Here is a 14853-nt window from a genome sequence, read left to right as displayed (position 1 = left end):
GGGGAAAGCCTTATGGCAGAAGGAAGACAAGGAGTCACAAAGATCTCCCAGCCTGTTCTACGGTTCTGCCCTGGGCAAGATCAAATGACTGAGCGCCTGTGTACACCATATAACACAGATGACATTGTGCATTATTGTTCACACAGAACCCCACCCCCTCTCTGTTCCAGATTTCTGAGTTCCTTGCATTTTGGAATAAATACATAGATTTTTTTTTTAACCCAAAACCCCAAATCTGAAATAATCTGAAACCTAAAACTTTTTGAGTGCTTGAGTTCTGGACATCTTAGAGCGTTTCAGATGCTGGATCTTTAGGAGAGAGGATGTTGAGCCTATAATTGCTTCAAACCAATTCAGTCTTCCTTGCCAAACGTACAGACAACCAGGTTGGCTGACGCTCATGTCCTACGGCCAGCACACTGCTCCACAGCCACACTCCTCTTCCTTCTTACATTCTTACCTTGGCTCGCTGGCTGACCACCGAAGCGTCCAACTGTTCATGCCACACCTGCTGAAGATCCGAAATCAGCAAGGCATAACCCTGCTTGGTGACCAAGGCCTTGGCCAAGAGTGAGTTCTCAGCAAGCTGTAGCCATGCCCACGGCTGCATTAACAGGCCTTGCTCTAGTTCTTCCATCTGCAGGGAAGTCCTGATTTAGCACAGTGTCCGCAGGAAACTCAGCCCCCTAGGGCACCCCTCACAACGTCAAGCCAACTGAACTCATGTGAAAATCCTCCCCAGTAAAACAGAGGCATGAAAGCAGGAACTCTCTTTATATAAACCAGCCTAGCATCAATATAACTGCCCTTTAGCAACTAACCTAAGATGTATCCAAAACTTGGGGCTGGAGAGATGGCACAGAAGTTAACAGCACTGGCTGCTCTTCCAGAGGATTGAGGTTTGAGTCCCAGCACCCACGTGGCAGCTCACAATGATCTGTAACTCCAGTTCCAGGGGATCCAACGCCCTCTTTTGACCTCTTCAAGCACTGCACTTGTAGTACCTGCATACATGTAGGCCAAAACACTCATACATATAAAATAACTTTTGGGGGTTTTTGGATTTTTTTTTTTTGAGGCAGGGTTTCTCTGTGTAGCCTCGGATGTCCTAGACTCACTTTGTAGATCAAGCCGGCCTTGAACTCACAGATACCTGCCTGCCTCTGCCTCCCCGAGCATTGGGATTACAGGCGTGTGCCACTGCGCCCAGCTCAATAAATTATTTTTTAAAGGTAAAAATTTGTCACATTACATTTCTAGAGGATAGAAAACATTCTTTACCAATTGGGTGGTGTATGCCTATAATCCCAGAACTTGATGAAAGCAGACAGTCCAGGATTTCCAGGCCAGCTGGGGATACGTGACACAGACTCACCTTGGGAAGGAAGGGAGGAAGCAAAAGAGGGAGAGAAGGAGGAAAAAGGAAGAAAGAACAGATCTGTTTCTTCCATAGTGTTTAAGACTCAGAATACTAATGCATTTAATATATACAGAAACCCATGCCATTCCTACTGACACTTTATTTAAATCCTAATATATGTATTGATGCTATCTTTCCCAGACTTTTAAATGGAAAGGAATGATTCCCATCAATAATAATAATAATAATAATAATAATAATAATAATAATAATAATAATAATAATAATAGTAATCAGAAGTCCTAAGTGGGCAGGACATTCTAATTATTTGATTGCGCCATGATGGCACATGCCTTTAGTTCCAGCAAAAGCAAGCAGATCTCTGAGGCCAGCATGAGCCAGTGAGATGGCGCAGCAGGAAAAGGCACTTGTGCTAAAGCTGACAACCTGAGGTAGAGCCCCAGGACTCGTGACAGAAGCAAAGAAGTATCTCCTGTAAGCTGTCCTCTGACCACATATGCACCAAATAAATGTCATAATTTGGAGCCTGGATTCAGATCCCCAGAACCTACATAAAAGGCCTGGTGGGGTGGTATGTACCTGTAATCCCAGCACTGACAAGATAAGAAGCCAAGAAAGGGTCAGGAGGCGGGCAGCTACCCAGGCCTACATAACAAAGTTCTAGGCTAACAAGAGACTTTACCTCAGTCAAACCAGTAGGAGGCGCCTGAAGATCACCTTTGAGACTGCCCTCTGGCTGCCACATACACAGTGTGCTTATACACACACATATAGGAACATGTACACCTGTACACAAATCCTTACCCCAACACACACACACACACACTTTTTTTTAAATCTTCAATTAAATAAACAGAAGCTCAACCTACATATTGAGTTCAAGGCCAGCTTGGACTACATGAAACCCTGTCCCAAAGAAGTACCTAAAACAGGGTGTAGAGAAAAAATCTTGTGTACTGTATGGATTCCAACACCTGTCGATAAAAAATTTATGGCCTAAGCCAAGCGGTGGTGGCGCACGCCTTAAATCCTAGCACTCTGGAGGCAGAGGCAGGTGGATCTCTGTGAGTTCCAGGCCAGCCTGGTCTACAAAGCAAGTCCAGGATAGCCAAGGCTACACAGAGAAACCCTGTCCCGAAAAACCAAAAGTAAAAGAAAATCATAGAACCCAGTGACATTACCGCCATCTTGGTTCAAGTACGTGCACTGTGTGAAAACTGCACAGTGATTAAATTGCCTAACAGCACAGTTCTCAAAACACATATGGCCATTTCAAGTGACACGTGACTGTGTATATGGTAGCCTTAAAACCCTGTGTGTGCAGATGGTTATTCCCATCACGTGCTGCTCCAACAGGGTAGACTGGTCTTGGAATGATTAAAGAGTCTTCACTGGGCAAGAGTTTACATTGGGAAAGATTAGAAATACAAATGAAGTTGCCAAACCCTCTAATTTCCCTTATAGGCACATCCTGTCACGTACTCCTAAGTCACCAAAATTGAGTTTATTGGCCTAACTGGTCCCTCCTTAAGTTCTGAAGGTCAAAACCCACAAGTCAATGGTTTTGTCTGAACGGGAGGAAGCCGTTTTAATGTGGCCAGGGACAGCTGGCCCTAAAAAAATTTGTCTAATGCAGTCAGCACCAAACCCAGGCTGGCTGCTCCTACCACACAGCCTGGGCGGAGGTAAGTTTAACTCAGTGAGTCAGGCATGAGGAGGCATGCCTGTAATCCTAGTGCAGGGGAGGCTGAGGCAAGAGGATCTTGAGTTGCAGACCAGCCTGGACAGCATAACAAATGCCTCTCAAAAAATAAAAAAATAAAAAAGATAACTCAGTGGTAGAACGGACTAGAGCCTGAGACTGTCCCCAGCATCGAGGGAGGACACACACACACACACACACACACACACACACACACACCCCGCCTGAGACTGTCCCCAGCATCGAGGGAGGACTCTGGTGTCTTACACACACACACACACACACACACACACACACACACACACACACACACACACCCGCCTGAGACTGTCCCCAGCATCGAGGGAGGACTCTGGTGTCACACACACACACACACACACACACACACACACACACACACACACACACACACACACACCGCCTGCCGCCTGAGACTGTCCCCAGCATCGAGGGAGGACTCTGGTGTCTTACACACACACACACACACACACACACACAGCCTGAGACTGTCCCCAGCATCGAGGGAAGACTCTGGTGTCACACACACGCACACACGCGCGCACACACACACACACACCCGCCTGCTACCGTCCCGCAAACTGGTGATCAAAGAACACGATAATTTCTTTTTGTCTTTTAAGAGGAAGAATGTGATGTTGCAAGGAGTTGCTACTCGGCTGGCCGAGGGTTCCTCTCGGAGGAATAGTAGTTCCTACAACACCCTCCAGAGGGCAGCAAGGCCCTGCAGACCATCCGGCGGGGTCCACGCCCTGTGCCAGCCGCAGAGGGCAAACACCAAAGAGAGAGCCTGCAGCCAGAGGCCAAACCCGGGAGTGCCCTACGGCACCCACCCACCACCCCTACACGAACTTTGTCGCCCGTCTCTCCTTTTTACAGCACCCGCTGCACGCAATTATGGCTCAGGACCCCCAAGGGGGGGTAACAAAGCTAATTCAGCCCAGTGGGCCGAAACACGAAGCCCGTCATGGCGCCTCGCGTACCACCCGCAAAGACTGAGGCTGAAGGCGAACTGCGCATGCGCAGGACCGCCCACTCCTGGAGGCCTGCCCCAAAGTCCGGGCTGCGCGCGGTCCCTTCTGGGAAAAAAAAAGCGCCGGGGTACAGAGCCACAGTGCAAGTTCCTCTCCGGCTTTCGGCGTCCGGCCGGACCCGGATCTTTTCGCCGACTCGAAACCGCTCCCACCTACCGTCAATGGCTGCGGGAATTCCCACCCTCCTCACGGTGGGCCTGCCCTCCTGCGCAAACTGAAAGGCCTAGGGTAGAGGCCACCCCCCCCTCACACACTCGGGAAGGCGGGATCTTGGGGTACGAGGCGGAGCCAAGACCTGTGATGGGCGGGAACTTGAAACCTCACTTGTCAGAGCCATTTGCAGATCTGCTCCTTTCCTAATTCCTGCTATCCCCAGTCGAAACGAAACACTTCCTCCTTGCCCCTTCAGCATTATTTCATCTGTATTAAAGACTGTTTTACATTTGCGTTACTAATTTAGATCTTAAATGCAGGGAGAGGGCAGGGACCCTGCCGTATTCATATCCGTGGATATAGGACCTTGCTCACGGAAAGCACTCAGTAAATATTTGAATACTAGAGTTCATTCAAGCGGCATTGGCAGTTCACAGACAAACATCTCATTTATTTACTTATGACCCACTAAACTATGGCCCCTGATGAACACTAAAATCACAGTAAGAAGAGGAAAGGCGCGGGGCGCTGTGGCACTCGCCTATAATTCCCAGCGCTCAGAAAAAGCCGAGGCAGGCGCACATCTGTGAGTTCGTACTACTGATGGGCCACACACACATTCACAATGGGAGAAAGTACAGCTTTGGAGGTGAGACTCCAGCAAGCTGGGAGTTACTGCTAAGCTAATATGGTGGTCTTAGTAATTACTGGGACCTAAACCCTTCTCTGCTAGGTGAACGACATGACTCCCCAGAATTAGGCAGTAAATCGGCTGTCTCCCCTATTTTTGAAGGCCCTCCTTCCTCATCCCCAGAGTCCTCAGGCATTGGGCAGAGGCAGTGGAGAGGCTGCGGGAGGCAGGAGCACAGGGTTTTGACGGGTGAAGGAAGTCCATACTCTTGAGCATTCTTCTTCGTGGTCTTCGGAAGCATTTGAGTTTCCTGGGCAGTGAAAGAAGTTGGCAGGCCCTGGCCTAGGCCTCGCTCAGTCCGTGTTCCTATAAAAGAGGGATTGGTCAGACTGGACAGATAACTCAGCTCTTAAGAGCTAGTATGCTCTTAGAGAGGGCTCAAGTTGCAAGTCCTGCACTCATACCAGATGGCTTACAACTGCCTTTAACTCTGAGGTCTTAGGGAATCGGACACACATACACACATGTAATTTTTTTATAATTTATTTTTATTTTATGTGCATTGGTGTTTTTGCCTGCCTGTATGTCCGTGTGAGAGTGTCAGATCTTGTGGTTACAGACAATTGTAAGCACCATGTGGATGCTGAGAATTGAACCCAGGTCCTCCGGAAGAACAGTCAGTGCTCCTAACTGCTCAGCCATCTCCAGCCCCCATATATGTAATTTAAAATGAAAATACTTTATTTTTAAAACATTAAATACGTAAGTAGAAGGAAGGGTTGGGCAGGTCACCACCCAACCTGGTAATGACTACCCAGCCACTCCCCTAGGACCTAATCTCAACTTACCAGATATAGTGTTTTCCAGAAGAAAGCCCAAAAGACCAGCTAGGAATATGGGTTCTGCCAGCAAAGAACGCAGGAACATATCCAAGGGGCTCCAGCCTACAAAGGGTTGGGGCCAGGCAGGAAGGTAACTGATGATACTGTCCCAGGCAGTAAGTCTTCCTTTCCAGACCTAAACTAAGTCTTGGACCAGGGACACAACTCACTAGGCTGTCATTCCAACCCACTTACCTTTTGTCCCTCTACACACTCAGGTCCTTCCCATAACAACCCTTCGTAACACCATGTTTTCTAAGTACCCACATACCCTCTGGATACCCTTTGTCCCAGGCTCCATTTCTCTGAAAAGTGGCATTGAGAAGGCCCAGTCGTAGCCGGGCATGGTGGTGCATGTCTTTAATCCCAGCACTGGGGAGGCAGAGGCAAGAGGATCTCTGTGAGTTCGAAGCCAGCCTGGTCTACAAAGTGAGTCTAGGACAGCCAAGGCTACACAGAGAGACCCTATCTTGAAAAGACGGGGGTGGGGGGAAGCTCCAGTCTACTAACACTTTGAGCTGGCTGATTCTGTTATAAGGAGCTGTCCAGTGAGTGCGTCAAAGGGCTTCAACAACCTCTGCAAGTACCGAATGCCAGGAACAATCCTTTTTCTCCCCATTTATGATATCCAACAAATGTCTCCAGACATTGCTAAATGTTCCCCATGGGGGAAAAAAATCACTCCCAGTTGAAAACCACAGCTCTAGATAAACCAGGCTGTTTGCTGCTTTCAGCACATACTATTTCTATCCTCTAATCCAATCTTTTATCTTTGTATATGATGGGAACGCTTTCAAGAATTGCCTTATTAGCTGTGCGTGTTGTGTGGCTTATAGTTACAATCCTGCACTTGGGAGTCTCCAGGAGGAGGATTGCCCAGAGTTTGAAGGCAGTCTAGGTTCCAAAATGAGACCCCTGTCTCACACAGAAATGGGCTTTTGCCAAACACGTTTAAGTTTTGCCATCCTCAAAGACCAATTCAGTTCTGTTGGGTCACCTCAGACAGAAGTTATTCTTGTCATTGAGACCACAGGCTGTTGTTGTTGTTGTTGTTTGGTTTGGTCAGGATCTCACTATGCAGCCCTCACTGGCCTGGAACTCATGGTGTAGACTGCTAGCCTCAGACTCACAGAGATCCTATCTGCCTCCCAGCTATAACTGTCAACTTGTCCCCACCTAGAGTGATCTGAGAGGCGAGTCCCAATTGAGGGATTGCCTGGGTCAGAATGACTTGTGAGCATGTCTGTCGGAGACTGTCTCTGTTGGTAATTGATTTAGTAGGGCCTGGCCCACCATAGGCCCACCATCCCTAGACAAGAGGTCTTAAACTGTATAAAAAAGTTAGCTGGGGCTGGAGAGATGGCTCAGTGGTTAAGAGCGCCACCTGCTCTTCCAGAGGTCCTGAGTTCAATTCCCAGCAACCACATGGTGACTCACAAACATCTACAATGAGATCTGGTGTCCTCTTCTACAGATAAAGCACTCATATGTAATAAATAAAATAAATAAATCTTTTTTAAAAAGTTAGCTGAGTATAAGAGGGCCTGTGAGCCAGCTAGCAAGCAGCATCCTCCATGGTCCCTGCTGTACATCATTGTGGGGTTAAACACTTCTTTTCTTTTTGATTTTTCAAGACAAGGTTTCTCTGTATGGCCCTGGCTGTCCTGGAACTCACTCTGTAGACCAGGCTGGTCTCAGACTCACAAAGATCCACCTGCCTTTGCCTCCCAAGTGCTGGGATTAAAGGTGTGCACCACCCCTACCCAGCCTAGAAGGACTTTTGTCCCCTGTCCTAGTTCACTGTTGGTTTTGTTTTGTTTTGTTTTAATGTGTTTAAAGGGAAGGGTTTTAAAACTAGTTAGCTATAACTGTCAACTTGTCACCACCTAGAGTGATCTGAGAAGAGAGTCTCAATTGAGGAATTGCCTGGATTAGAATGGCTTGTGAGCATGCCTGTGGGAGACTGTCTCTATTGGTAATTGATTTAGTAGGGCCTGGCCCACCATAGCCCCACCATCTTAAACTGTCTTAAACTGTATAAAAAGTTAGCTGAGTATAGCGGGCCTGTGAGCCAGCTAGCAAGCAGCATCCTTCATGGTCCCTGCTGTACTGCATTGTGAAATGAGCTCCTTGTTTGGAGGTAAAGCATGTAGCTTGGCAAGCAGGCCTGCCTTCCAGATTCTGCCTTGAGTTCCTGCCATGGCTTCCTGAACGGAGGAATGTGACCCAGAATTGTTAACTGAATAGAATTTTTCCTCCCCTAGGTTGCTTTTGGTCTGAGTGTTTTACCACAGCAACAGAAATAAAGCCAAGGCACGCAGCTAGCATAGTGTTCAAAGAATATTTGTTAAATAAATGAAACCCCGTTGTCAGACCAAGAATTCAGAGAGCCTAAAGCCTCAACCCCACTACTGAGAAACTTCTTTTTTTTCTCCTCCATCCCACCTACCTGTGTTGAGCAGGATTGGGGCTTCCCGGAGCCACCTTGGCAGAAGCAAGGCCATGAAGATGGAGAAGCCCACGATGAAGACATTTCGCCCAGAGTCAATGTCAGCCAGGTGAAAGCTGGAGAACCCAGCAGACAGAACTACAGCCTGGGTCACTCCCAGGACCCCACCTGTCTCACACAGAAGACAACAAGGCAGGGGAGAAAGGGCAAAGCTCAGGCTTTGTAAGGCAGACAGATTGTAATGAGAAAGATAACAAACAGGCTTGTTTCTGATTCTGCAAGAGACTCCGTTCAGCTGAGAAAACAAGAACGGAGTTCATATCCATTCAGAGAAGCTATTTAGAGAGAAACAGCATCAGCCTAGCCAGATGATTGGGCCATACTGGGGGAAATAGTATTTCAATACCTGTCTTCACATTTATTCACTCACCAAGCACAGGCAGTGGGATGTTGGTAAACAGCTGAGCCAGCCTTGGGGAGAGGCCAAGCCCCATGCAGAACAGCCCCACTAGGTAGGCTACTCGCCGTGAGCTGGTCTGCATGAAGAAGAGACACTAGATAACACAGCCACCTTGCCTGGCGCACTTCTTCTCATCCTTTGTATCCCAGCTTGAATGTGACCCTTCTAAACATCCTAGCCACTCTATCCAAAGGTACCTCTTTGGCTCAGCCCGTACACCACTCCTTTCATGACACTATATACTTCTCTCAAATTATCCTATATACTTCCTTTTCTAATGAAGTTTCCAAGAAAACAGGGCTTTCTCTAACTCCTTTGCCAGTGGAGTGAGCCTTGGCAGAGCTCCTGATGCACCTGACATGGTGACTTCCTGTTTCTCCACAGTCATAGCACTTCCCCCCAATGATCTCCCTGACTGAGAGCTAGCCCACTGGGTCATCAATCCGTGTGTGTTCCAGCCCCTGTATCTCCAATTGGCAGATCCACATACCTGGAAAAGACTCACTGTGCCCACATTAGGGAAGCTGGATGCAATGCCCAGGGGGCTCCCTAGTAGCCCTGCCAGCACACTGCCCAGCCCCTCCAGGCTCAGCCCTCGACTGCAGGCATGTGGTGGTGGAGGAGACAAATGTAGCAGCTGGCCACACAGGGCATAGCAACCCAGGGAGCTGGTGGAGGCTGCCAAAGCCATGGAGATGCCTGCAGCCAGGGCCCTGGGTGTCAGCAAGGGCCAATCCCATTCACCTGAGGGAGAAAGAGTCGTCACCTGGGGGCCAGACTCAAGCCCGGAACATCCCTCTCCCTCTAAAAGCCTGTGCCACAAGAATCCCAGCAGCTCTAGCTTTTCAAGATAATACTGTAGGGGCCAAAGCACTGCACTCGAGGAGAGATAACTTTCTCTTACATTGTGTTCTACAAGGTCATCTAAGTTCTTTTCCTAGTCTGATTTCCTATCACATTCCACCTTACTTCAAACACATTAGCCTTGCTTTAGGCCCTGGACTGAACTGTGTTCCCGGCAGCCACACGGCCCTTGCGTCTGCTGTTTGACTAGTTTGCTGTTGTCTCCTGCCTCCTACACAACTAGCTCATACTCTCTCCAGCTCTTCTTACATCTCATCCCACTTCTTCAAAGATATTTCTCCTATTCGGGTGTGCCGATGCATCCCTGTCGTTACAACACTTGCGAGGCGTGGGAAGGAGGATCCAGAGTTTAAAGCCATCCTTGACTACATGGCAAGTTCAAGGGCAACCTAGGCTATGTGAGATCCTGTCCGGGGCTGGGGAGTGAAGGGAGGGGGCGGGGTATGGGGAGCAGTGCTGTGCTGTGTGATGCTGTCTTCTGGACATGACATGACCATTGCACTCGTGAACTCACGGGGGCTGTGGTTACCTACACAGCACCCATACAAGATCCAGCCAGTCAGCACTCCAGCACGAAAACATGAGTGGAACCCCTGGCTGAGGAGCGGTTAGGTGATGGCTGCTGGAGACAGTCATTTTTCTTAAGAGATGTGGTCCTCTAATAGGTTGCCTGTGCCACAGTAGATGGACCACATCCATGCACATACAGGCAGCACCAACTGGACTCAGTGAATAATTATTTTTAAAGGACATGAATATGGGATTGGGGGGGGGGGGTGTTGGCAGGGAGTGGGAGGAAGAGTTGCGGAGGACCGAGATGCATTATACACATGTATGGAGCACATCAAGACATTATATATATATTAAGAACACTTCTAAAAAGAAAAAAAATCTCTCAGCCTCTTTAATATCACCAAATTCCCCATTATTTCCTCTCACCATGAGGCTCAGTTTTCCTTGGGTACACTTACCACAATGACAACTTCACATTTTACTGAGATGCTTATTTGATTCCTGTCTGTATACCCCAACAGACATCAGTCAGCTCCATGACGTAGAGATTATCATCCCTGCCTTCACCACTGTGCCTACCATGTGCTTAGGGCCTGACCAGAGCTCAGCGGGCCATTGTTAAGCTGTTAAATGAAGGGCTGGGGTAGAGAGTCCAATGGGAAACACTCTGAGTGTGCACAGGCTCCAGAGTTGATTGACACCACTACCCTCATGACAAATAAAATTTCACATACGCCGATTCCAAGGCTGTAACTACACAGTTTACCAACAGAAACAGCCACGGGGGGCTCCTAATGTAAACATGTAAACTGGCCAGGGGTAGCAGGCATAAGCAGTGGGGTGGAGAGCGTATATGTGTTAGTCTGTCAACACTGACTGTAGTGAATGAGTGGGTGGAGGGGAACGGGATGACAGGACCCCCTTAAGTTGGTGATGTCTCCATCCATGTTTTGAGAAAACACAAGATTTAACTTGGAAGTGAGAAGTTCCCTTAAATCTTTGATGGGCCTTTTTTTTTTTTTTTTTTTTTTTTGGAGGCATGTTCTCATGTAGCCCAGGTTGGCCTCAGACTTGATGTATAGCTGGGAATGACTTGGAATTACAAATCCTCCTGCCTCTGCTTCCAGAGCACTGCGATTACTGATGCGTGCCACCTCACCTGGCCAAAGTCTATTTAATCTTGAGTTCAAATAAACAGAGAAACATAGAATAAATAAACATAGAGACCTTGGTGTGAACAAGAGAATAGGTGAATAGGAGAAAACCTACCTGGGTGAGGCAGCCAAAACCATGGTGCCTCGGTGGGGTCAGACAGCTGCAGTGGGATAAGACTCTGACCCAGAAAGGCGGAGATGATCCACACACAGGCCACGGGCGTGAGCACCTGCAGGGACAAATGCTGGGATGGAAAAGGGCTCCTCCGCCCCCCAACCTTCTGAGTCAGCCTGGGTGGGGTCAACAGAAACTCAGAAGTAGGGGACCGAGGGAACATTCCATGTCAGTCCACGCTTTTGTTTCAACAGTTTTATTTATTTTAGAGATGGGGGTGGTGGTGTCTCTGTGTGTAGCCCTGGCTGTCCTACAACTCTCTATGTAGACCAGGTAGCTCTCCCACTTACAGAAATCCACCTGCCTCTGTCTCCCAAGTGCTAGGATTAAAGGTGCGCCACCATGCTCGACTCAACTACTTTATTTTTATTTGCTTTTGTGGGGGGAGAGGAGGGAGCAGCAGAGATGGTGCTTAAAGGCCAGAGGAGGGACGTGGCTTCTGAGTCACGAGTTACAGGCAGTTATGGGCCACCTGCCATGCGTGCTGGGAACCGAATGGGGATCCTCAAGTCCTCGGTAGAGCAGCCAATGTCTTAACTTTTTTTTGTTGTTGTTGTTCATGTATCCCAAGCTGGGACTTGAACTCCTGGGTCCTTCTGCCCCCACCTCCCAGTGTGGAATGAGCCCTTCTAACTTCACCTGCCCAGAGCCCCACCTACCGAAAGGAGTCGGAAGACAGGAATATACACGCGGGTTGGAGAAGCCGAAATGGGCTTCCAGGAGCGAAGGGGTACCTGGCAGGAACCCAGGTGCTGAGAACAGACCACCATAAGCAGGATGAGCCTAGCAAAGAGAAGAAGCTTTGCAGGTCAGAAGCATCAGAATCCTGAACGGTGGCAGTGCAGGTGAGCCGAATATCATAAAAGGAGGTCCCTGGAAAGCAATTCATGGTGGCAGGGGGAGGGAGGGACTATAGCAGGTGACTATGAATATCAGGGAGACTCAATAAATTAAGGGAAGACCTTGGATTCCAAATCTAAAAACCATATCCCTCCCCTCGCCCCTGCCCAGGTGCCTATGGAACCTGTGAGCGTCTCTACCCCCCCCCCCCGGAGTCTGCACACCTACTGGGCCACCATCCCACACCTCTCAGGACTCACGTACAGCAAGGCCAGGCCCCAGTGTGCAGAACAGAATTGGGCCACCTCCTTGTGGGCAGAGAGCCCTGCCACAACCAGGCTGGGGGCCAGCACCAGTGGCCCACAGTAGGGAAATACACGGCCAGGCACCCCTAGAAGTCCTATGGTGCCCTGCAGCAGCCCAGACACCACCACTGCCCCGGACACCTGGTGGAGTAGAGGAGAGGACAAAGAGAAGAATTTCTGCTCAATCAGGTAGATCTCAGCCTGGAATTCCTGATTCCGAGGATATAGCCCTGCCTAGCTCCCTCCCCATAGCATCAGTGTCTACATCATGGAAACCAGCCTCTCCTGTCCAGGGACCATCCCCATCTGTTCCTCCTGCTGTCTCTTTCCAGGCACTCACCTCTCGAAGAGAAGTGTTCCAGAGCTCCAGGCCATGGCAGCTTGTCACACTACATAGGCGCAGTGAGAGGGAGGCTGGAAGTTTAGGGTACAGAGATGGGATGGAAATAAAGACTCAATAATCGCGTGTCCTAGGTGATGCCTGGCAGAATCCCAAGACCTCTACGATGCCTGGCAATAGTACTACTGCCCAACCTCCAGGCAGCATGCACCTCCGCCACCAGCCTGCCTTTACTCTGTACTCACCATTGCCGGGTGTCTTGGTGGCCAGAGGTAACTTCTGGCTTGTTAGCACCAGAGCGGGAATAAGAAACTCTAAGGATGGAGCCTGGATGAGAGGCAGCCTGTAGGTACAGCAGCGCCAGCAGGTTTGGAAACATGTGCCAGTCAACAGGATTCCCTTAAGTCTTTTTCTGGGAGACTACTCCCACTCTTAATGGAGCCCCACCCCACCCCCCACCCTCACCTGCTGCCCATCCAAGTTTGCAGGGCCGTAGACACACCACACGAAAAGAAACTGGAAGCCAGGAGCTGAGCGGGCGAGTAGGAGAGCCCTCCTGGGGGAAGACTGCGAAGCAGCTGCACGTGGGAGGCGCAGAGCAGGGATGCCAGGACCAGGAAATGCTGCAGATGGAGGAATGGAGAGGGGCCAGCCTCAGAAGGACCTGTATGTAGGCTTCTCATGACTCACTGACTCCCGTTTCAGCCAGTGCCGCCTCATACACCTCTACCTCCTTCCTACCTGTAGAGCCAGAAGGCAGCTGAGCCCCCAGGTGGAAGGCCCACACCGAGAAGCCCAAGAGTGGGAGGAGGGATTCTGGAGAGGGGGCAACAGTGGTGGCAGGGGAGCAGGGGCATCCTGGGAGCCCACAGACAGGAGTGGAATGGGATGGTGAGGTGATCGGCTCATGCTGTCCCGACTTGTGTCTTGGCTCCCCAGGGCTAGTTGAGTAGCGTAAGAGGTCAGTGAGTTCTTGGGTGGAGTGAGTTGGCCACAGTGGGGAGGGGGTGGGGGTGTCAACGAAGCGGAGAGAAGGGATAAGGGTTCCGGAGCAGGGCATGGTTCTTTCACCTTTGCCCAGCTCTTGTGCAAATTCCATCAGCTATTAACCTAGCAGCTGAGTTCTGGACCCCTCCCTCAAGAATTTTCATCCATATACCCTGCTTCTAGACCAAGCTCTGAAAATCAAGGGTGAGCCGAAACCCAACAAAATGAAGAATGAAGAAATTTTGCACACTACATCTTATCAGAATTCAGCATCACCTCAGTTAGGTACACTGTCCTCAGCCAAACAAGACATGGCCAGGCTCAGTACAAAACAAAACTCATGTGTAAGTAAAATGCTCACATCCCGCATGACAATGACCACTCACTGCAAAGCAAGAGTCACAGTAACATGTGTTTCAGAATGCGAAAGCTTGGGCACAAGTAAACCAGAAGACTATGGAATGATCTGCCAACCCACTCCCACAAAAAGACTCACTGTGGATGTGACAGTTATACTGCCAACGGGTGATGACAATTTTCTGCTAATTCAGATCTCATAAGCAGTACTGACATGGTGGCCTAGTTTTCTAAAGTAGTGGGCACACTTTTGGTAAAGCATTGAAGTATACATTTACTTTACATGGCAAGTTGAGTTTAATTTTTGAGATTAAAATTACAATATTTCAGCTGGGCGTGGTGGCACATGCCTTTAATCCCAGCACTTGGGAGGCAGAGGCAGGCAGATGACTGTGAGTTCAAGGCCAGGCTGGTCTACAAAGAGAGTCCAGGACAGCCAAGCCTACATGGAGAAACCCTGTCTCGAAAAAAAAAAAAAATTACCCAAGAAGAGACTTGATACCCTATGATCATATACAAGGGGAAGAGGTCCCCCTCAGTCACAGTCATAAGGGAGGGGAGTAAGGGGAAAATGGGAGGGAGGGAGGGATTGGGAGGATACAAGGGATG

General features: G+C 49.3%; 2 protein-coding genes across 8 annotated transcripts in view; both read right to left on the bottom strand.

Annotated features, from left to right (window-relative positions):
* Positions 1-4621, bottom strand: part of NHEJ1 (non-homologous end joining factor 1) — a 92510-nt gene extending 87889 nt beyond the window's left edge. For 2 of the 4 annotated variants that reach the window (XM_084778529.1, XM_084778532.1), the window contains exons 1-3: positions 4292-4621; positions 822-1004; positions 461-637 (exon numbers count right to left, since the gene is read on the bottom strand). In XM_084778529.1, coding sequence (XP_084634655.1) covers positions 461-637 — 177 coding nt within the window. In that variant the 5' untranslated portion in view covers positions 822-1004; positions 4292-4621. Of the gene's footprint in view, positions 1-460; positions 638-821; positions 1005-2063; positions 3230-3576; positions 3596-4291 lie in introns of those variants that run through there. The other 2 variants (XM_084778530.1, XM_084778531.1) reach the window with 2 other exon arrangements.
* Positions 4622-4718: 97 nt separating this feature from the next.
* SLC23A3 (solute carrier family 23 member 3) lies at positions 4719-13885 on the bottom strand. Of its 4 annotated transcripts, XM_084778496.1 has the most exons (12): positions 13642-13883; positions 13366-13523; positions 13146-13243; positions 12901-12974; positions 12520-12701; positions 12075-12198; positions 11356-11470; positions 9200-9453; positions 8680-8785; positions 8250-8417; positions 5768-5863; positions 4719-5285 (listed from the first exon to the last, which is right to left on the bottom strand). In XM_084778496.1, the coding sequence occupies exons 1-12, from the start codon at positions 13807-13809 to the stop codon at positions 4993-4995; spliced, it is 1836 nt and encodes a 611-aa protein (XP_084634622.1). In that variant the 5' UTR covers positions 13810-13883; the 3' UTR covers positions 4719-4992. The 4 variants fall into 4 exon arrangements, with proteins under 4 accessions (XP_084634622.1, XP_084634623.1, XP_084634625.1 ...); XM_084778497.1 differs by lacking the exon at positions 8250-8417 and having other exon boundaries at positions 13642-13884; XM_084778499.1 differs by lacking the exons at positions 9200-9453; positions 12075-12198 and having other exon boundaries at positions 13642-13885.
* Positions 13886-14853: the final 968 nt, after the last annotated feature.

This window comes from Acomys minous, assembly GCF_964271855.1.
Source record: "Acomys minous genome assembly, chromosome: 4".
In the NCBI taxonomy this organism is placed as follows: Eukaryota; Metazoa; Chordata; class Mammalia; order Rodentia; family Muridae; genus Acomys; species Acomys minous.
The sequence above is the reverse complement of the archived record's forward strand: the minus strand, read 5'-3'. Positions and strand labels throughout refer to the sequence as shown.